The following is a 24,409-nucleotide window of genomic DNA, read 5'->3' as shown; positions in this document are numbered from 1 at the left end:
TTGTTTTCTTTATATATATATAATGTTTATTTATTTTCATTCATTCAAATATACATACATTGAAGGTATTTGTTGCATACAGTGCAATACTTTCATCTATTAGTCTTTCATAATCATTTCTCAGACAATATATTTTCAATAAGGGGTCACAGGCTTCTGTTTGTATAGTACATATACAAATATTATACGTTCCAAATTTATATCCGTTTCCTCCTTGCCTTCAGTCTATTGGCTTCCTCTATGTACATTTTTAGATTAATTTTACATTGAAATGTTGGATCATTGGTTGCCATTCATTAACAAAGTTCTCTAAAGGTTCTTCTCTTAAGTCCGTTGTTATTTTGTCCATCATCAGCAACTCTGTAATATATTGTTCCAGTTCTACTAAGGGAGGTTGATTTTAACGATTGTTTTTACTGTAATTGATGTTTTTATTGGATAACTGTTTTATTGCTGTGTTTTGATATTTGATTGTTTTATCGGGCAAGGCCCCATGTAAGCCGCCCCGAGTCCTTTCGGGGAGATGGGGCGGGGTATAAAAATAAAGTTATTATTATTATTTTATTATGACACAGCAAACAAGATAGACATGCTGGATTTCATATCACAAAACCACAAGTCGAACACTTCCCAAGTGTCTAGGACTGTGTGATGTATTTCCGGATGATGCGTGCAGATCCCAGCAGGGTGGCCTTTTGCAGCTGGCAGATCATAATTTTGTCAATGTCTATTGTTTCCGGCTGAGGTCTTTTGGCACGGCACCCAATGTGCCCATCACCACCGGGACCACCTGCACTGGTTTCTGCCAGAGTCTTTGAAGTTCAATCTTGAGGTCCTGAGAGCGGCTGAGTTTTTCCTGTTGTTTTTCGTCAATGCGACTGTCACCTGGGATGGCGACATCCATGATCCAAACCTTTATCTTTTCCACAACTGTGATGTCTGGTGTGTTGTGTTCCAGAACTTTGTCAGTCTGGATTCGGAAGTCCCACGGTATCTTTGCGTGCTCATTTTCCAATATTTTTGCAGGTTTGTGATCCCACCAGTTCTTTGCTGCTGGGAGGTGGGACTTGAGGCATAAGTTCCAATGGATCATTTGGGCCACATAGTTGTGCCTCTGTTTGTAGTCTGTCTGTGCAATTTTCTTACAGCAGCTGAGGAGATGATCAATGGTTTCGTCAGTTTTCTTGCACAGTCTGCATTTTGGGTCATCAGCTGATTTTTCGATCTTGGCCTGAATTGCCTTTGTTCTGATGGCTTGCTCCTGGGCTGCAAGGATCAGGCCTTCTGTCTCCTTCTTCATGGTCCCATTCGTGAACCAGAGCCAGGTCTTCTATTATTATTATTATTATTATTATTATTATTATTATTATTATTATTATTAATTGCCTTTGTCCTGATGTCTTGCTCCTGGGCTGCAAGGATCAGGCCTTCTGTCTCCTTCTTCAGGGTCCCATTCGTGAGCCAGAGCCAGGTCTTCTATTATTATTATTATTATTATTATTATTATTATTATTATTATTAATTGCCTTTGTCCTGATGTCTTGCTCCTGGGCTGCAAGGATCAGGCCTTCTGTCTCCTTCTTCAGGGTCCCATTCGTGAACCAGAGCCAGGTCTTTTATTATTATTATTATTATTATTATTATTATTATTATTAATAATTGCCTTTGTCCTGATGTCTTGCTCCTGGGCTGCAAGGATCAGGCCTTCTGTCTCCTTCTTCAGGGTCCCATTCGTGAACCAGAGCCAGGTCTTCTATTATTATTATTATTATTATTATTATTAATTGCCTTTGTCCTAATGACTTGCTCCTGGGCTGCAAGGATCAGGCCTTCTGTCTCCTTCTTCAGGGTCCCATTTGTGAGCCAGAGCCAGGTCTTCTCCTTAGGGTTATTATTATTATTATTATTATTATTATTATTATTATTATTATTATTATTATTATTATTACCTCTGAGGTTTTCCAATATCTAGCGTATACTATCTGAGCTGCCACTGTCACAAAAAACAAGATTCTTCCATATTTCCTTTCCAATTCTTCTTAGGGCATGTTCAAAATGTACATTTGTGGTGTCATTTTAACATTTGTATTTAATATCTTTTCTAGATGTACATGAATCTGTTTCCAACATAACGTTGTTTTCATTGCTACTTCGTAACTGTCATTTCGCTACTATGAATCGTGATGTAAATATCTGAGATGCAGGATGTGTTTCCATTCACTGGACCACATTTGGCACACATACCCCATACGCCCAAATCTGAATACTGGTGGGGTTGGGAAGGGAATGATTTTGTAATTTGGGAAATACCTCTAATATCCCAGGCTTTTGGGAAGAGTCCGATATTCAGAGACGAACCCCAGGCACATGGACCTCATGTGCATGTGTGCTGCCTTGTACATGTCAGGGACTATAGCTGCATCTACATTGCAAAATTAGCACACTTTGGCACCACTTGAGCTGTTAAATGGTATTGGGAGGTATTGTTAAATGGCATTGGAGGGGGAGGCAAGGTGAAGGTTGCAACTCACTTTGGATACCTTTTCTGAAGAGCCGGCGGAGGAGGTTTCCGGTCGAGGATTACGTTGCTCAAGATGCAGTGGGAATAAAGGCTTGCAATGCAATGCTTGGGGTTGCCCAATGCGCAGGTTGCGCCAATCAATGCTGTCTTCAAAGACAAATAAACAACGGTCAAAAGGATTGCGACAGGCAACCGTTGCAAAAGGCAAGGAAGGAATGGATCTCTCAGGTTTCTTCTCAGGCTGGTTCAAGTCAGGGATGGGCCATTGTTGTTTACTACATTTATGGACAGAGATAAAACAGGGTAGAAAATATTATTATTATTTTTAATATAATAATAACAATGCCTCCTCTCCTATTTAATATGTGTTGTTTATATAATTTTTGCAATGCTTGTGTGTTTCGAGCCACAAAGAGAGGCGGTCAAGACATAAAATAATAATAATAATAATAATAATAATAATAATAATAATAATAATAATATCCAAACATAGGCACAGATATGTTTCCTGTTTCATGCTGAAAGCAGGACCTGTGTGTATGTTTTGCACACATGTGCAATGCACCTTGAGTTGGGAAAAGGGAGAATTGCAATGCCCATCTTGGGTCATTATTATTATTATTATTTTGTGATACGAAATCCAGCATATCTATCTTGTTTGCTGTGTTATAATAAAATAATAACCACACAGTCCTAGACACTTGGGAAGTGTTTGACTTGTGATTTTGTGATATGAAATCCAGCATATAGATCTTGTTTGCTGTGTCATACAATATTAATAATAATAATAATAATAATAATAATAATAATAATAATAATAATAATAAACATCACACAGTCCTAGACACTTGGGAAGTGTTTGACTTGTGATTTTGTGATACGAAATCCAGCATATCTATCTTGTTTGCTGTTTCATACAATGTTGTTGTGTCAATAATAATAATAACCAATCTCAGGCATGGATATGTTTCCTGTTTCATGCTGAAAGCAGGACCTGTGTGTATGTTTTGCACACATGTGCAATGCACCTTGAGTTTGGAAAAGGGAGAAATGCAATGCCCATCTTGGGTCGTTGGAGTATAAATTAATAATAATAATAATAATAATAATAATAATAATAATAATAATAATAATGCCTCCTATTTGATATGTGTGTTTATATAATGTTTTGCAATGTTTGTGTGTTTTGACTGTGTCTGTTGCAGTGTTTGTGGGTTTTGAGCCACAAGGAGAGGTGGTCAAGACACAAAATAATAATAATAATAATAATAATAATAATAATAATAATAATAATATCCAATCTTAGGCATTGATATGTTTTCTGTTTCATGCTGAAAGCAGATCTGTGTGTATGTTTGCACACATGTGCAATGCACCTTGAGTTTGGAAAAGGGAGAATTGCAATGCCCATCTTGGGTTGTTGGGGTAGAAATTAATAATAATAATAATAATAATAATAATAATAATAATAATAATATCCAATCTTAGGCACAGATATGTTTCCTGTTTCATGCTGCAAGCAGCACCTGTGTGTGCGTGTTTTGCACACATGTGCAATGCACCTTGAGTTTGGAAAAGGGCGAATTGCAATGTCCATCTTGGGTTGTTGGGGTAGAAATTAATAATAATAATAATAATAATAATAATAATAATCACACAGTCCTTGGGAAGTGTTCGACTTGTGATTTTGTGATACGAAAACCAGCATATCTATCTTCTTTGCTGTGTCATACAATGTTGTTGTGTCAATATTAATATTAATAATAATAATAATAATGCCTCCTCTCCTATTTAATATGAGTGTTTATATAATTTTTTGCAGTGTTTGTGTTTCTTACCTTGCTGTCTTCTCTTCCAGGCCCCGGCCGCCTTTCCTTTGGAGGCTCCTGCGCTAAAACTCGCTGCGAGCGAAGCCACGCCGCGCACTTCGGAGGCCACGGCGCCAGGGAACGGACCCATTCAGGATCACAGGGCTGGCTTGGATGTGGAAAGCCCAGCCCAGACAGCCACAAGTAAGACCCTGCGAATGTTGTTGTGACCTATGGTGCGGCCTCTGTGTCTGTGCAACCACACAAGGTTGCAAGATATTTGGGATTAGGGCTTGCATGTTTGTGGAGAGAGGACGGCGACCAAAGTGTGGGAAACACTTTTGGAGAGAGAAAGAGATTTGGATGAGTTGTTTACTTTCCATAGATCTAAAAGTCAAAGTATGTACAGTATGTTGGATTGTTTGTATCACAACTGCTCCTACATAGCTTGATAGACCTTGACCAAACCTGATATATCTAAATCTAGCATATCTAAAAGTCAACGTATGTGTGATGTCCCTACATGGCTTGATAGACCTTGACCAAACCTGGTGTATCTAAAAGTTGAAGTATGTATGTTGGATTGTTCATATCACAGATGTTTCTACATGGCTTGATGGATCTTGACCGGACTTGGTATATCTAAATCTAGCATATCTAAAAGTCAAAGTATGTGTGATGCCCCTACATGGCTTGATAGACCTTGACCAAACCTGGTGTATCTAAAAGTCAACGTATGTATGTTGGATTGTTTATATCCCATATGCTTCTAGATAGCTTGATAGACCTTGACCAAACCTGGTGTATCTAAAAGTCAACGTATGTATGTTGGATTGTTTATATCCCATATGCTTCTAGATGGCTTGATAGACCTTGACCAAACCTGGTGTATCTAAAAGTCAACGTATGTATGTTGGATTGTTTATATCCCATATGCTTCTAGATGGCTTGATAGACCTTGACCAAACCTGGTGTATCTAAAAGTCAACATATGTATGTTGGATTGTTTATATCCCATATGCTTCTAGATGGCTTGATAGACCTTGACCAAACCTGGTATGTCTAAAAGTCAACGTATGTATGATGCTCCTACATAGCTTGATGGATCTTGACCGAACCTGGTATATCTAAACTTAGTATATCTAAAAGTTGAAGTATGTATGTTGGATTCTTCATATCACAAATGCTCCTACATGACTTGAGGGATCTTGACCAAACCTGGTATATCTAAACCGGGTATATCTATAAATCAAAATATGTATGTTGAATTGTTTGTATCACAATTGCTCCTATATGGCTTGATAGACCTTGACCAAACCTGATATATCTAAACGTCAACGTATGTATGATGTTTCTAAATGGCTTGAGGGATCTTGACCAAACCTGGTATATCTAAACCAGGTATATCTGAAAGTCGATGTATGTATGTTGGGTTGTTCATATCACAAATGCTCCTACATGGCTTGATGGATCTTGACAGACTTGGTATATCTAAATCTAGCATATCTTAAAGTCAATGTACATATGATACTCCTACATGGCTTGATAGATCTTGACCAAACCTGGTATATCTGAAAGTCATAGTATGAATGACACTTCATACATGGCTTGATAGATCTTGACCAAACCTGGTACTGTATATCTAAAAGTCAAAGTATGTATGTTGGATTATTTATCTCATAAATGCACGTACATGGCTTTATGGATCTTGATCAGATTTTGTATATCTAGATCTAGCATATCTTAAAGTCAACATACGTATGATTCTCCTACATGGCTTGATGGATCTTGACCAAACCTGGTATAGCTAAAGGTCAAAGTATATAGGTTGCCTTGTTCATATCACAAATGCTTCTACATGGATTGTTGGTTCTTAACCAAACCTGGTATATCTAAACCTGCTATATTTAAAAGTCAACAAACACATGAAGCTCTTACATGGCTTGATGGATCTTGACCAAACCTGGTACTGTCTATCTAAACCTGGCATATCTAAAAATCAAAGTATATATGACGTTCCTTCATGGTTTGATAGACCTTGACCAAACCTGGTATATTTCAAAGTCTACATATGTATGTTAGATTGTTTGTGTCACAATTGCTCTTACATGGCTTGATGGAACTTGACCAAACCTAGTGATACAAACAATCCAACATACATACTTTGACCTTTAGATACACCAAACCTGGAGTATCTAAAGGTCAACGTACGTATGTTGAATTGTTTGTATGACAATTGCTCTTATGTGGCTTGATGGATCTTGACCAGACTTGGTATATCTAGACCTGGCATATCTAAAAGTCAGTGCATATATGATGCTCCTTCATGGCTTGATAGACCTTGACCAAACCAAAGTCAAAGTATGTATGTTGGTTTGTTTGTGCCACAATTGCTCGTACATGGCTTGATGAATCTTGACCAAACCTGGTATAGCTAAAGGTCAAAGCATGTTGGTTGCATTCTTCATATCACAAATGCTTCTACGTGGCTTGATGGTTCTTGACCAAATCTGGTATATCTAAACCTGGTATAGCTCAAGGTCAAAGTATGTATATTGGATTGTTTGTATTACAAATGCTCCTTCATGGCTTGATGGAGCTTGACCAAACCTGGTGTATCTAAACCTGGCATATCTCAAAGTCAACGTATGTATGAAGTTCCTATATGGCTTGATAGACCTTGAACAAACCTGGCATATCTCAAAGTCAAAGTATGTACCTATGTTGGATTGTTTGTGTCACAATTGCTCTTACATGGCTTGATGGATCTTCTCCAAACCTGGTATATCCTTATTCTTGGATGTACATTGGACTTATGGATAGACCTAACTGATGAACGCAACTCCATAACCAACTTATTATACTTTCCTTGGCCTTTCCCCAGCTCTGAGGGTATACAATTGGGAAGAATGCTCACGTGGGGGTTCCCTTAAACCTGGAAATTATGTCAGAGGTTCATCCAAGGTGAAGCGGTTGGGAAAGGCTGGCTTAGCCCACGATTTCACTTCTGCGCCGTTCTTACCGAGAGAGAGCTTAGAACGAGATTAAGGAGGAATTACTCCATTCCTCAACAAGGCCTCTTTCCTCCGTTGCTCCGTCCAGAAAGCCAAATCCAGACCCAAAAGAAGGGTTTCTGGCCTGGAAAGCAAAGCACCGAAGGGAGAAAGGCATCCGAAGGGAGGCTAAAAACCTTGCAAAACTACAGCTTTGCATTAAATGGCCAACTGCATTCAATGCAAATGCACTCGTGCTTTGCACCCTTTCATCCTTTCCCAACCCTTTTGCATCCTGTTGAAGTTTTACATAGGAGCCCCATGGTGGTGCAGCGGGTTAAACCGCTGAGCTGCTGCACTTGCTGACCGAAAGGTCGCAGGTTCGAATCCAGGGAGCAGAATGAGCTCCCGCTGTCAGCCCCAGCTTCTGCTGACTTAGCAGTTCGAAAACATGCAAAATGTGAGTAGATCAATAGGTACTGCTTCTATTGGCAGGAAGGTAACGGCGCTCCATGCAGTCATGCCATTGGCCACATGACCTTGGAGGTGTCTACGGACAATGCCAGCTCCTTGGCTTAGAAATGGAGATGAGCACCAACCCCCAGAGCGTGAGTAGATCAATAGCTACTGCTCCGACAGGAAGGTAACTGCGCTCCATGCAGTCATGCCCATGGCCACATGACCTTGCAGGTGTCTAGCTGAGCTGCTGAACCTGCAGACCGAAAGGTCACAGGTTTGAATCCGGGGAGTGGAGTGAGCTCCCGCTGTCAGTCCCAGCTTCTGCCAACTTAGCAGTTCGAAAACATGCAAAATGTGAGTAGATCAATAGGTACTGCTTCTATTGGCAGGAAGGTAACGGCGCTCCATGCAGTCATGCCATTGGCCACATGACCTTGGAGGTGTCTACGGACAATGCCAGCTCCTTGGCTTAGAAATGGAGATGAGCACCAACCCCCAGAGCGTGAGTAGATCAATAGCTACTGCTCCGACAGGAAGGTAACTGCGCTCCATGCAGTCATGCCCATGGCTACATGACCTTGCAGGTGTCTAGCTGAGCTGCTGAACCTGCAGACCGAAAGGTCACAGGTTTGAATCCGGGGAGTGGAGTGAGCTCCCGCTGTCAGTCCCAGCTTCTGCCAACTTAGCAGTTCGAAAACATGCAAAATGTGAGTAGATCAATAGGTACTGCTTCTATTGGCAGGAAGGTAACGGCGCTCCATGCAGTCATGCCATTGGCCACATGACCTTGGAGGTGTCTACGGACAATGCCAGCTCCTTGGCTTAGAAATGGAGATGAGCACCAACCCCCAAAGCGTGAGTAGATCAATAGCTACTGCTCCGACAGGAAGGTAACTGCGCTCCATGCAGTCATGCCCATGGCTACATGACCTTGCAGGTGTCTAGCTGAGCTGCTGAACCTGCAGACCGAAAGGTCACAGGTTTGAATCCGGGGAGTGGAGTGAGCTCCCGCTGTCAGTCCCAGCTTCTGCCAACTTAGCAGTTCGAAAACATGCAAAATGTGAGTAGATCAATAGGTACTGCTTCTATTGGCAGGAAGGTAACGGCGCTCCATGCAGTCATGCCATTGGCCACATGACCTTGGAGGTGTCTACGGACAATGCCAGCTCCTTGGCTTAGAAATGGAGATGAGCACCAACCCCCAAAGCGTGAGTAGATCAATAGCTACTGCTCCGACAGGAAGGTAACTGCGCTCCATGCAGTCATGCCCATGGCCACATGACCTTGCAGGTGTCTAGCTGAGCTGCTGAACCTGCAGACCGAAAGGTCACAGGTTTGAATCCGGGGAGTGGAGTGAGCTCCCGCTGTCAGTCCCAGCTTCTGCCAACTTAGCAGTTCGAAAACATGCAAAATGTGAGTAGATCAATAGGTACTGCTTCTATTGGCAGGAAGGTAACGGCGCTCCATGCAGTCATGCCATTGGCCACATGACCTTGGAGGTGTCTACGGACAATGCCAGCTCCTTGGCTTAGAAATGGAGATGAGCACCAACCCCCAGAGTGTGAGTAGATCAATAGGTACTGCTCCGACAGGAAGGTAACTGCGCTCCATGCAGTCACGCCCATGGCTACATGACCTTGGAGGTGTTTAGCTGAGCTGCTGAACTTGCTGACCGAAAGGTCTCAGGTTCGAATCCGGGGAGCGGAGTGAGCTCCTGCTGTCAGCCCCAGCTTCTGCCAACGTAGCAGTTCGAAAACATGCAAAATGTGAGTAGATCAATAGGTACTGCTCTTATTGGCGGAAAGGTAATGGCGCTCCATGCAGTCATGCCAGTGGCTACATGATCTTGGAGGTGTCTAGCTGAGTTATTGAACTTGCTGACTGAAAGGTCACTGGTTCGAATCAGGGGAACAGGGTAAGCTCCTGCTGTTAGCCCCAGCTTCTGCCAACTTAGCAGGTTGAAAACATGCAAATTTGAGTAGATCAATAGGTACTGCTCTGGAGGGAAGGTAACAGCACCTTGGAGATGTCTAGCTTTGGTGCTGAACTTCCTAAACGAAAGGTCTCAGGTTTGAATCCGGGAGCGGAGTGAGCTCCCACTGTTAGCCCCAGCTTGTGCCAACCTAGCAGTTCGAAAACATGCAAATGTAAGTAGATCAATAGGTACCGCTCCTATTGGCGGGAAGGTCACGGTGCTCTGTGCAGTCATGCCAGTGGCCACATGACCTAGGAGGTGTCTAAGGACAACGCCGGCTCTTCGGCTTAGATGTGGAGATGAGCACCAACCCCCAACCAAGTCAACTGGACTTAATGTCAGGGGAAAACCTTTACCTTTGTGATTTGAAGTAAGTCCCTTAAAACATAAACAAAACCAGTTGCAGTTTGCTAAATTAGAGATGAACATGCAAACCTAAGGCATTTCCCGCATACGATTGTGCTGGTGCCGCAAATGCATTCATTCAGCTCAGGAAAATTATGGGTTGGAAGATACAAGAGGCTCTAGATGAGCGAAGGCAGGGAGATAAAAGCGGCTCTTTGTACCTCGTGGGCATTGCTGATAAGGGCATTTGTTCCTTTCGGTTCTCTGAAACCAAATATTGCAACCATTTGTTTTGGGGAGTTTTTGGAAAGGGAGCCTGGTTTGTGCCGGTAGGAGTCAGTGGCCTAGTTGAAAAGACACTGCAAAGAAGTATTTTTTTCCCCATTGAAAAACCCATCGACTCACTTTTGGAATTTAATAATAATAATAATAATAATAATTTTATTTTTGTACCCCACCCACATCTCCCCAGCTTACATATGCATAAAATAAACACACAATGACACTGCAAAGAAGTATTTTTTCCTCCCTTTGAAAAGCCCATCGACTGACTTGAAGGGAACACTTTTTGGGATATAATAATAATAATAATAATAATAATAATAATAATAATAATAATAATAATAATTTTATTTTTGTACCCCACCCACATCTCCCCAGCTTACATATGCACAAAATAAACACACAATGACACTGCAAAGAAGTATTTTTTTCCTCCCTTTGAAAAGCCCATCGACTCACTTGAAGGGGAGAGTTTTTGGGATTTAATAATAATAATAATAATAATAATAATAATAATAATAATAATAATAATAATTTTATTTTTGTACCCCACCCCACCTCCCCAGCTTACATATGCATAAAATAAACACACAGTATAACACAAAATGAAGCCACTATTATATAAAACAATAATTTGAAGTTTGTCGTTTGGATAGCTACCGAACTGCAAAGACCTTCCCAAAACTACAACTCCCAGAATCTCATGGCTTTGAGCCACGACAATTAAAATGCGGTTCAACCTGTATATCATAATAATAATAATAATATTAATCATCATCATCATCATCATAATCATCATCATCACTATCATGGAAGTTTATAGTTTGGCAAGCCACTGAACTGCAAAGACCTTCCCAAAACTACAACTCCCAGAATCTCATGGCTTTGAACCATGACAATTAAAAATGATGTATATCATCATCATCATCATCATCATCATCATCATCATCATCATCATCATCATCATCATTACCATCATGAAGTTTGTAGTTTGGCAAGCCACTGAACTTCAAAGACCTTCCCAAAACTACAACTCCCAGAATCTCATGGCATTGAACCATGACAATTAAATATGATGTATATCATCGTCATCATCATCATCACCATCATGAAGTTTGTAGTTTGGCAAGTCACTGAACTGCAAAGACCTTCCCAAAACTACAACTCCTAGAATTTCATGGCATTGAACCATGACAATTAAATATGATGTATATCATCGTCATCATCATCATCACCATCATGAAGTTTGTAGTTTGGCAAGTCACTGAACTGCAAAGACCTTCCCAAAACTACAACTCCTAGAATTTCATGGCATTGAACCATGACAATTAAATATGATGTATATCATCGTCATCATCATCATCACCATCATGAAGTTTGTAGTTTGGCAAGTCACTGAACTGCAAAGACCTTCCCAAAACTACAACTCCTAGAATTTCATGGCATTGAACCATGACAATTAAATATGATGTATATCATCGTCATCATCATCATCACCATCATGAAGTTTGTAGTTTGGCAAGTCACTGAACTGCAAAGACCTTCCCAAAACTACAACTCCTAGAATTTCATGGCATTGAACCATGACAATTAAAAATGATGTATATCATCGTCATCATCATCATCACCATCATGAAGTTTGTAGTTTGGCAAGTCACTGAACTGCAAAGACCTTCCCAAAACTACAACTCCTAGAATTTCATGGCATTGAACCATGACAATTAAATATGATGTATATCATCATCATCATCATCATCATCATCATCATCATTTTTGGCAGAGTTGTCGTCCCCTGTTTCTGAATTTGGGGGGTCTAGGGGCTCCCTTTAGTTTGGCAAAAGGGTGCAATTTCCCACATGGCCAGCAGGTGGTGGCATAGAGCCCTTCGTGAGCGATCCCAATGCAGCTCTTCTTAAAGGGCCCCTTCCCCTTTTCCTGAAATGCCCAAGGTCTGCTTATCTTATCTCTGTGAGCTATATGTCCCAGGAGGGGCCACTCACCCTTTGATTATATTCCTTCCCATCCTGGGGGGCAAGGCCTTTTCTCAACTGGCTTTGCCCCAAGGCAGTTTCACAATCACTGGCTACTCACCCCATGGGGAAAGGTGGCTTTTGAAAGTAGGAAGTGGGCTTGAATTTCAAAGGGTTTGCTTGCACTCAGAGGTGGCAAATTCCAGCTTGGCAGATCTTTGGGACTTTTCGCTCCCAGATCTCCCAGACGTAGAACTGATATGAGTTGGAGTTCCCTATGAGATTCTAAATAATAATAATAATAATAAAATCAGAAACTCAAAGAATCAGTACAAGAAAACCGCACTACAAACTAGAGCTGACAGCTGGCACAATAAAATAATAATAATAATCATAATAATATAGTTCAACACTCAGTGATAGATGGTCTATTTTTATTATTTACATGTCCAAGTGTCTGGGATTCGTCTCTGAATATTGTGCTCTTCCCAAGGGCCTGAGATAGTAGAGGTATTATTATTTAGAGTCATAGGGGACTCAATGAGTGTTGGACTATAATAAAAATAACAACAACAATTATATAACAACAACAACAACTATCCAGTGTTGGTGAGTGGTTTGAGTGTTGGACTATGACTCTAAATAATAATAATAATAAATAAAAATTAATAATAATAATAATAATAATAATAATAATAATAATAATTTAGAGTCATAGTCCGACACTCAAACCACTCACCAACACTGGGAAATTGATTATTATTATTATTATTATTATTATTATTATTATTATTAAACACAACACTATTGAAATATATATAACAAGGTACACATAGTAGTTTTCCAAGGCCTTTGCAGCTTGACCTCACTGCCTTGGCTCATCGCTATGGAATAATGGGAGATCTAGTTTCCCAGGACCTCTGCAGTTTGATTTCACTTGAATTACTATGGGATACTGGGAGATGTAGTTTCCCAAGGCCTTTGCAGCTTGACCTCGCCAGAGTTGCTATAGAATAATGGGAGACATAGTTTCCTTAGGCTTTTGCAGTTTGACCTCACTGGAGTTGCTATGGAATAATGCGAGATGGAGTTCCCAAGACCTTGACCTCACCGAAGTTGCCATGGGATAATGGGAGACATAGTTTCCCAAGGCCTTTGCAGCTTGGCCTCACTTGAATTGCTATGGGATAATGGGAGATGCAGTTTCCCAAGACCTTTGCAGTTTGACTTCACTTGAATTGCCATGGGATAATGGGAGATGCAGTTTCCCAAGTCTTTTGCACCTTGACCTCACTGGAGTTGCTATGGAATAATGGGATGGATAGTTTCCCAAGGCCTCTGTAGCTTGATTTCACTGGAGTTTCTGTGGAATGATGGGAGACATAGTTTCCCAAGATCTTTGCAGCTTGGCCTCACTTGAATTGCTATGGGATACTTGGAGATGTAGTTTCCCAAGGCCTTTGCAGATTGACCTCAGTGGAGTTTCTATGGAATAATTGGAGACATAGTTTCCCAAGACCTTTGCAGCTTGGCCTCGCTTGAATTGCCATGGGATAATGGGAGATGCAGTTTCCCAAGGCTTTTGCACCTTGACCTCACTGGAGTTGCTCTGGGATAATGGGATGGATAGTTTCCCAAGGCCTCTGTAGCTTGATTTCACTGGAGTTTCTATGGAATTATGGGAGACATAGTTTCCCAAGGCCTTTGCACCTTGACCGCACTGGAGTTGCTATGGGATAATGGGAGATGTAGTTTCCCAAGGCCTTTGCGGTTTGACTTATGGAATCATAGAATAGTAGAGTTGGAAGAATTGCTTCACTTCACTTGAATTGCTATGGGATAATGGGAGATGTAGTTTCTCAAGGCCTTTGGGGCTTGACTTCACTTGAATTGCTCTGGGATGATGGGAGATGTAGTTTCCCAAGGCCTTCGGTGCCCAAGAGTGGGGAACCCCCACCTCCCAGGGAGCCGTAGCCTTGAGCCAGGGCAGTGTGATCCCGGGGGACAGGCCGAAGGAAGGAAGGAAGGAAGGAAGGAAGGAAGGAAGGAAGGAAGGAAGGAAGGAAGGAAGGAAGGAAGCCGCGCCGCCAACCGCGGGAGCCGGTGACTCACTCCCTCCCTCTCTCCTTGCCTGGCCTGGCCCGAAGGGAAGGAAGAAAGAACAGAAGGAGAAGGACGAGAAGGAGGAGGAGGAGGAGGAGGAGGAGGAGGAGGCAGGAAGTGGGAGGGAAGGAGGGACGAGGGAGGGAGGAAGCCGCGCGGCCCGGACTCGCCCCCGACGCCGCTGCGGAAAGTTCCTGCGCTCCCGGGAGCAAGAAGAGCAAGAGAGAGAAGAGCCGGGAAGGAAGGAAGGAAAGAAGGAGGAAGGAAGACAAGGCCCCCTCTCCTCCTCCTCCTCCCGTCTCTCATTCATGCCCTCCTCCTCCTCCTCCTCCTTTCCCTCCCTCTCCTCCCCCTTCTTGCCCCTCTCCTTCTCCTCCTTTTTGCCTTTCTAATCTTCTCCCTCCACCCCTCCTTTCCCTCATTCTCTTCTTCCTTTCTCTCTCCTCCTTTTTGTCCTTCCTGTCCTCCTCTTCTTTTTTGTCCTCCTCCTTTCTCTCTTCCTTTTCCTCTCCCTCCTCCTCCTCTCCTACTTTTCCTTCACTTCCTCCTCCTTCTTGTTCTTCTCCTTTGCTTTCTCCTCCTCCTTCTCTCTTCCCCCTTCTTCTTCTTCTTCTTCTCCTGTACTCTCTCCTCCTTTTCCTTCCTTCCTTCTTTCTCCTCTCCTTCCCCCTGCTATTCTCCTTTCCCTTCTCTTCCTCCTCCTTGTTCTTCTCTTTTACTTTCTCCTCCTTCTTTTTCTCTTTCTCCTCTTCCTTCACCTTCTCTCTTCCTCCTTCTTTTCCTTTCCCTTACTTCCTCCTTCCTCTTCTCCTCCTTTCTCACCCATTTCCTTCCTCCTTTTCCTTCTCTTCTTCCTCCTTGTTTTTTTCCATTTTTCTCCTCCTCCTTTCTCTTTCCCATCTCCTCTTTCTTCACTTTCTCTCCTTCCTCCTTCTCTCCTCCTCCTTGTCCTTTCTCCTTAATTTCTCATCATCCTTTTCTTCTCTTCTTCCTTCTCCTTTTCCTTCCTTCCTCCTCTCCTTCCTACTCCTCCCTGACTTTCTCATCCTCCTCTTCTTCCTTCTTCTTGTTCTTCTCGTGTACTTTCTCTTCCTTTTCCTTCCTTCCTTCTCCTCTTCCTCCTCCTTGTTCTTATCTTTTACTTTCTCCTCCTTTTCCTTCCTTCCTTCTTCTCTTCCTTCCCCTTCTTCTCTCCCTCCTCCTCCCTTACTTTCTTCCTCCTCCTCTTCCTCCTTCTTGTTCTTATCTTTTACTTTCTTCTCCTCTTCCTTCCTTTTCCTCTCCTTTCTCCTCCCTTGCTTTCTCCTCCCAACTCCTCCTCCTCCTTGCAAAGAGAGCTCTCAAGGGCTGGCTGGATGACCTCTGTGCTGCCCTGGGCCCCCCTTCTTCCTCCTCTTCTTCCTCTTCCTCTTCTTCTTCTTCTTCCTGATGGAGGACCAAAGGAGCCCCCGATGGAGCGGAAGACCCCCGGCTGCTCTCCTGGGTGAGTGACCCCCCCTAAATCCTCTTCTTAAGTCGGTTTCCTGGTGCACTCTGCTCATGTTCAGAGGCCCTTCTTTGGCTCAAGTATGTTCCACAGAAGGCTCAGGCTTATCCTGGCACAATCCTGGTATGCGTTGTATGTGTTTCAAGAGCATTTTGCATGCTGTACCTTGGTTTGGCTGGGCGCCTGAATGGATTAGTTGTGCCAGGACCCAAAGACTTCCTGAATTGTGACTTCTGCCTTGTGTTTCTCATTCATCTTGCAAACTTTTATTACACGGAAAAAAGTCAGAAAGGACTCCTGCCTCAAGGCCTTTGCAGCTTGCTTTCACTTGAATTGCTATGTGATAATGGGAGATGTAGTTTCCCAAGGCCTTTGTAGCTTGACCTCATTGGAGTTGTGGAATAATGGGAGATGTAGTTTCCCAAGGCCTTTGCAGCTTGATTTCACTTAAATTGTTATGTGATAATGGGAGATGTAGTTTCTCAAGGCCTTTGCAGCTTGATTTCACTTGAATTGTTATGTGATAATGGGAGATGTAGTTTCTCAAGGCCTTTGCAGCTTGATTTCACTTGAATTGCTATGTGATAATGGGAGATGTAGTTTCCCAAGTCTTTTGCACCTTGACCTCACTGGAGTTGCTATGGAATAATGGGATGGATAGTTTCCCAAGGCCTTTGCAGCTTGATTTCACTTGAATTGCTATGTGATTCTTTGTTTGAATGTTAGGGTGAACTCTTATACTTAATTTCTTTTAAAAATGAGTAGAAACCTAGATTGAAAATAGTGGATAACATGTAGAAAGAGCAATTCTATACGTTTTGAGTAAGAGATAATAATATGTACTCAGTGTTAGAATTAACAGGCTGATTGACTAATGTAGATAATATGTATGTACATTTCGAAATGATTGTTATCTGACTATATCTGCTATATTTTGCTGTTTTGTTAATGTAACATTTCATTAATAAACTGTTTACCTACCCAAAAAAAAAGCTGCAAAGGCCTTGGGAAACTACATCTCCCATTATTCCACAGCAATTCCAATGAGGTCAAGCTGCAAAGGTCTTGGGAAACTACATCTCCCATTATCACATAGCAATTCGCACATACAACGTATTACAAGGCCTTTGCAGCTTGATTTCACTTGAATTGCTATGTGATAATGGGAGATGTAGTTTCCCAAGGCCTTTGCAACTTGGCCTCACTGGAGTTGTTGTGGAATAATGAGAGATGTAGTTTCTCAAGGCCTTTGCAGCTTGACCTCATTGGAGTTGCTATGGAATAATGGGAGATGTAGTTTCCCAACGCCTTTGCAGCTTGATTTCACTTGAATTGCTATTTGATAATGGGAGATGTAGTTTCTCAAGGCCTTTGCAGCTTGGCCTCACTGGAGTTGTTGTGGAATAATGGGAGATGTAGTTTCTCAAGGCCTTTGCAGCTTGGCCTCACTGGAGTTGTTGTGGAATAATGAGAGATGTAGTTTCTCAAGGCCTTTGCAGCTTGACCTCATTGGAGTTGCTATGGAATAATGGGAGATGTAGTTTCCCAACGTCTTTGCAGCTTGATTTCACTTGAATTGCTATTTGATAATGGGAGATGTAGTTTCTCAAGGCCTTTGCAGCTTGGCCTCACTGGAGTTGTTGTGGAATAATGAGAGATGTAGTTTCTCAAGGCCTTTGCAGCTTGACCTCATTGGAGTTGCTATGGAATAATGGGAGATGTAGTTTCCCAACGCCTTTGCAGCTTGATTTCACTTGAATTGCTATTTGATAATGGGAGATGTAGTTTCTCAAGGCCTTTGCAGCTTGGCCTCACTGGAGTTGTTGTGGAATAATGGGAGATGTAGTTTCCCAAGGCCTTTGCAGCTTGGCCTCAATTGAACTGCCATGGCTCAGTGCCATGGGATGATGGGACATGTAGTTTCCCAAGGCTGTTGCAGCTTGATTTCACTTGAATTGCTATGTGATAATGGGAGATGTAGTTTCCCAAGGCCTTTGCAGCTTGGCCTCAATTGAACTGCCTTGGCTCAGTGCCATGGGATGATGGGACATGTAGTTTCTTAAGGCCTTTGCAGCTTGATTTCACTTGAATTGTTATGTGATAATGGGAGATGTAGTTTCCCAAGGCCTTTCCAGCTTGGCTTCACTAGAGTTGCTATGGAATAATGGGAGATGTAGTTTCTCAAGGCCTTTCCAGCTTGACTTCAAATGAACTGTCTTGGCTCAATGCCATGTGATAATGGGAGATGTAGTTTCCCAAGGCCTTTGCAGCTTGGCCTCAATTGAATTGCCTTGGCTCAGTGCCATGGAATAATGGGAGATGTCGTTTCTCAAGACCTTTGCAGCATGACCTCACCAGTGTTGATATGGAATAATGGGAGTTGTAGTTTCCTATGCAAGTGTCGCAATGAAAGCTTATAATAGGAATTAATTTTGTCATTTTTGTTTTATGTCGAAACACACTACACTGGCATTGTTTTTGAATGCAGGTACTAAATACGTTAATCAGAGGAACTCCCTGCCACGTGATTCTCGTGTTACAATCTGTGCTTGTTTTTGAAGAAATGTAGAGAACCGTTTTTGGATACACTGTTTTCGCCTTAATGATATTTAGTTTCAAAGTCATGCCTTAAGAATATAGACCAGGAAGCAGAACACTTTGTGATATAAATGGTAATTTAATAAAATTAAATGGATGAGAATAATAAAGAGTAGCTTTTTTATTGTTTGCTAATAGCCATCCAAAGCTTGTGGTGAGCTTTGGACGTTGCCTTTGGCCTATTTGGGTCTTTCATGGATATTTAGGGAACGGCCTGGAGACAGGAAGGCAGGATCCGCAGCATGCGGCCGGCCAGCCTGGGTGCGCATGCAGGGCCAAGTATGCGGCCCTGGCAGCGCCTGCTTCCCTTCATGCGCTCTGATGCGCCTTTAAAAGCCACAGCGGGAAATTGGGATGAATCCTCTCCAAGAGACAGCCTCGGCTTCCAGTGAAACTGATCCATACATTGCCCATGTCTAAGGCTGCATCCGCACTGTAGATTTAATGCAGTTTGAACTCAGTTTGACTGCCATGGCTCAAGGCTATGGAATGATGGGAGTTGGAGTTCACACTTTAGCAGAGAAGGCTAAAGGCCTTGCAGAACTACAACTCTCGGGATCTCCTAGCATTGAGCCATGGCGGTTAAAGCATTGTCAAACTGCATTAATTATACAGTGTAGATGCATCTTCCCTGTCTGTCTGTCTATCATTAGATTGAGGGTATAGCTACACTGGATGATTAATGCAGTTTGGTTCCACTTTAACTGCCATGGCTCTGTATTATGTAACCATGGGAGTTGTAGTGTGGTTAGGCACCAACATTCTTGGCCAGAAGAGCCTTGGAAGACTACAACTCTCTGGATTCCCTATAAAGCATTCATTCTACAATGTAGATGCATCTTATCTATCTATCTATCTATCTATCTATCTATCTATCTATCTATCTATCTATTATTAGATTCAGGGTATAGCTACACTGGACAATTAATGCAATTTGGTACCACTTTAACTGCCATGCCTCAATGCTATCGAACCCTGGGAGTTGTAGTTTGGTGAGGCCACCAGCATTCTTGGGCAGGAGAGCCTTGCAAAACTACAACTCTCTGGATTCCCTATGAAACTACATAAATTCTACAATGTAGATGCATCTTATCTGTCTCTATCTATCTATCTATTGATCTATCTATCTATCTATCTATTAGATTGAGGGTATAGCTACACTGGTCAATTAATGCAGTTTGGTACCACTTTAACTGCCATGGCTCTGTATTATGTAACCATGGGAGTTGTAGTTTGGTGAGGCCACCAGCATTCTTGGGCAGGAGAGCCTTGGAAGACTACAACTCTCTGGATTCCCTATGAAACTGCATTCATTCTACAGTGTAGATGCATTTTATATCTATCTATCATTAGACGGAGGACATAGCTACACTGGATGATTAATGCAGTTTGGTACCACTTTAAATGCCAGGCTCTGTGTTATAGAACCCTGGGAGTTGCAGTTTGGTGAGACACAAGCATTCTTGGGCAGAAGAGCCTTGCAAAAATACAACTCTCTGGATTCCCTATGAAACTGCATTAATTCTACAATGTAGATGCATCTTATCTATCTATCTATTATTAGATTGAGAGTATAGCTACACTGGACAATTAACCCAGTTTGGTAGCACTTTAACCGCCATGGCTCTGTGTTATGGAACTTTGGGAGTTGTAGTTTGGTGAGGCCACCTGCATTCTTGGGCAGGAGAGCCTTGGAAGACTACAACTCTCTGGATTCCCTATGAAACTGCATTAATTCTACAGTGTAGATGCATCTTATATCTATCTATCATTAGACTGAAGACATAGCTACACTGGATGATTAATGCAGTTTGGTATCACTTTAACTGCCATGCCTTATTGCTATGGAACCCTGGGAGTTGTAGTTTGGTGAGGCCACCAACATTCTTGGCCAGAAGAGCCTTGCAAAACTACAACTCCATGGATTCCCTATAAAACTGCATTAATTTTACAGTGTACATGTATCTTCTCTATCTGTCTATCATTAGATTGAAGGTATAGCTACATTGGATGATTAATGCAGTTTGGTATCACTTTAACTGCCATGCCTCATTGCTATGGAACCCTGGGTGTTGTAGTTTGGTGGGGCACCAGCATTCTTGGCCAGAAGAGCCTTGGAAGACTACAACTTTTTGGATTTGCTATGAAACTGCATTAATTCTACAATGTAGATGCATCTTATCTATCTATCTATCTATCTATCTATCTATCTATTATTATTAGATTGAGGGTATAGCTACACTGGACAATTAATGCAGTTTGGTATCACTTTAACTGCCATGCCTCATTGCTATGGAACCCTGGGAGTTGCAGTTTGGTGAGGTCACCTGCATTCTTGGCCAGAAGAGCCTTGGAAGACTACAACTCTCTGGATTCCCTATGAAACTGCATTCATTCTACAGTGTAGATGCATCTTATATCTATCTATCATTAGACTGAGGACATAGCTACACTGGACGATTAATGCAGTTTGGTACCACTTTAAATGCCATGGTTCAGAGTTATGGAATCCTGGGAGTTGTAGTTTGGTGAGGCACCGGCTGCATCTGCACTGTAGAATTAATGCAGTTTGACTTCCATGGCTCAAGGCTATGGAATGGTGGGAGTTGGGCGGAGAAGGCTAAAGACCTTGCAAAACTACAATTCTCGGGATTTTCTAGCATTAAATCGGCATCAAACTGCATTCATTCTACAATCTAGATGCATCTAAGACAAGAGCAGACAGTGCTTAATAATATTGTAAATAATCATAGAATCATAGAATAGTAGAGTTGGAAGAGACCTCATGGGACATCCAGTCCAACCCGCTGCCAAGAAGCAGGAAATCACGTTCAAAACACCCCCGACAGATGGCCATCCAGCCTCTGCTTAAAAGCCTCCAAAGAAGGAGCCTCCACCACATTTAATAATAATATTCACATAGAATAATAATAATAATAATAATAATAATAATAATAATAATAATAATTCCAATAGACCTCAAAACCTCGGAGGATGCCTGCCATAGATGTGGGCGAAACGTCAGGAGGGAATGCTATATATAATGGACCTCTGTATCCGTCTGTCTCTTATCAAACTGAAAGTGCATCCACACTGTAGAATTAATGCAGTTTGACTCCACTTTGAGCGCCATGACTCAATGCTATGGAGTTGTAGTTTGGTGAAGAACCAACACTATTGGAAGATGTAGGCCTCCATATCTGTCTGTCTGTTATTAAACTGAAAGTGCATCCACACTGTAGAATTAATGCAGTTTTATACCACTTTGAGCACCATGACTCAATGCTATGGAGTTGTAGTTTGGTGAAGAACCAACACTATTGGAAGATGTAGGCCTCCATCTCTGTCTGTCTGTTATTAAACTGAAAGTGCATCCACACTGTAGAATTAATGCAGTTTTATACCACTTTGAGCACCATGACTCAATGCTCACAGGGTAGAGGAATCTGCACTCTTTAGCAGAGAAGGTGACAGGCTTTGTGAAACTATAACTCTCATGTTTCTATAGCATTGAGCCGTGGTAGTTCAAACCGCATTCAACCTGCAGTGTAGATGCACCTTTACTCACAGGGTAATGGGCGTTGCAGTCCAATATTTGGAAAGCCACACTTACCTCCCTGCATCCTGAAATAGTTGCCTTGCTGTTGGCGCGTGCAAGGTGTGGATGTCCTCGAAACCGGTCTAACCCCTCTTCGGCTCACATGCAAAGCAGAGGCAATATATATTATTTCTGGAGGCACTATCTTCTAATTTTAGTTCTTTTTGACTATCCAAGAGAGCATTCGATTCCCCTTGAATTACTCCTCCTTCCCCTTCGTAGTAAACTCTTTCCAGTGCGGTTTGCAATATAAACACTAAATCCAATCATAAAAGGACTTTTCTTTACGCACATCCTAAAGCGCATCAGTATCAAAACAAGGCACGGAGACAATGAGTGCAAAAGCAACGAGGGATCGATTTGACTAAATCTGGTGAAGCAAAACCTTGGTGGAGTTGTGTGTGAAAACCACACGAACGCAACTCTCAAAGCCCGATGTCGTTGGGCCTTTTGGCTTTGCGTTGTGGTCTGCCAGGTGTGGAACAACACCCTTGTTGCATGGTTTTTAAACAGTTGGCATTACTATGTTTATTGAGACTTTGGCACATGGTATACGTGAGCGATATGTGAAATTTAAATGATTCTGGGTTTTGTTGTTGATCATGAAAGTATTTATAGAGTTCCTGATTCCTGATTTTGCCTTTGTGTTCAGTAATCCTGGATTTTACTGCCCGTTGAATCTGATCAACGTATGCTAGGTTACATTCACATATCTGTGAAATTTAAATGATTCTGGGTTTTGTTGTTGATCATGAAAGTGTTTGTAGAGTTCCGAAAAAAATGTCCCGAAAAGTTGTACAGCCCGAAAGACATACAACAACCCTGTTTGTAGAGTATCAGTTCTCTAGACTGATTCCTGATTTTGCTTTTGTGTTCAATAATCCTGGATTTTACTGCCCGTTGAATCTGACCAACATATGCTAGGTTACATTCACAGATAATCACACACACACACACATATATAAAACTCCCTTTGTACTACAACTAGCAAAGAGGGTGTATTTAAACTCCAAAGCTGAATGTGGATCTGTGTTTTTTTTTGAAGCTACCAGTTGAGAACATACAAAGCAGTGGTGACATGGGTAATTCCCTACTAAATTAGGTTTAGTAAAATGTATGTTGTGGTCACTATCTGAGTGGACTAGTATATTCTTAATGTTTTTTTTGTTCTCTTGTATATTATTAAAGCCCCAGGTGGTTCAGTGTGTTAAAGCGCTGAGCCGCTGAACTTGCAGACCGAAAGGTCACAGGTTCGAATCCGGGGAGTGGGGTGAGTGCCTGCTGTTAGCTCCAGCTTCTGCCAAACTAGCAGTTCGAAAACATGCAAATGTGAGTAGATCAATAGGTACCACTCCAACTGGAAGTTAATGGTGCTCCATGCAGTCATGTCAGTGGCCACATGACCTTGGAGGTGTCTATGGACAACACCGGCTCTTCAGCATAGGAATGGAGATGAGCACGAGTCGGACACGACTGGACAACGTCAGGGCAAACCTTTACCTATTATTATTATTATTATTATTATTATTATTATTATTATTACTATGCTATTATAGGGGCTCTCTCACATCCTGGGCTATCATGGACTCCAGGCGGCTTACAAGTGGCATTTTCCCAATGCCGTAAAACATACAAGTTAAACCTAAATTAAATTAGATTAATATTACAATTTATTACAACCAAAATAGCATAATAAAATACAATCCAATGTTAATCACACCAGCTGTTAGGAATTGTGGGAGTTGAAGCCCAAAACAACTGGAGGGCCAATGTTTGCCCATGCCTGGACTAGATGGCCCGTCGGTTCTCTTCAAACTCTATTATTCTGTGGGACCCGTTCGAAATCTAAATCATACTCATACAGTCTCAGAAATGGCATATTTCCCAATGTGATAAGGTCCTAAGTTGACCATAGCGTTATGTTGGAAGATTTAGAAATGCCTAGAGGTGTGTGGAAACGGTAGCTGTTGTGACTCAGCTGGAGCCTCAGAGTGACTCTGATGGGGATTATGGGATTCAGGTTCAGAGTGTCCCTGCTGTAGAAGATGAGGCAGGGAATGGTGTTGATGATACTGAAACTAGCCAGGTGCAAATTGACTCAGAAAAGGAGGACAGCTCTCAATCTGATAGCATGCAGACAGATGCTAATGAGCTGGCTGGCCTTGATGAAACAGAATCTCTAGATCGAGCTGGCCGTTTGGAATTCAGGATTTGCAGGAGTGTTAGAATAGCAAACAAGAGGGAGGTCAGAGGCCAGAGAAATGCTTTCAT

The 24,409-nt window shown here is 42.0% G+C and overlaps 1 protein-coding gene across 2 annotated transcripts in view; it reads left to right on the top strand.

The window, feature by feature from the left end:
- Positions 1-24,409, top strand: part of gse1 (Gse1 coiled-coil protein) — a 417,176-nt gene that overhangs the window by 112,727 nt on the left and 280,040 nt on the right. For both annotated transcript variants that reach the window (XM_003227120.4, XM_008120256.3), the window contains exon 2: positions 4,380-4,533. In XM_003227120.4, the coding sequence (XP_003227168.3) occupies positions 4,380-4,533 (154 nt within the window). The remainder of the gene's footprint in view (positions 1-4,379; positions 4,534-24,409) is intronic.

The sequence above is a fragment of the Anolis carolinensis genome, unplaced genomic scaffold (assembly GCF_035594765.1).
Source record: "Anolis carolinensis isolate JA03-04 unplaced genomic scaffold, rAnoCar3.1.pri scaffold_9, whole genome shotgun sequence".
Classification (NCBI taxonomy): Eukaryota; Metazoa; Chordata; class Lepidosauria; order Squamata; family Dactyloidae; genus Anolis; species Anolis carolinensis.
Note: the sequence above shows the minus strand (reverse complement) of the source record. Positions and strands in the feature narration are given on the sequence as shown.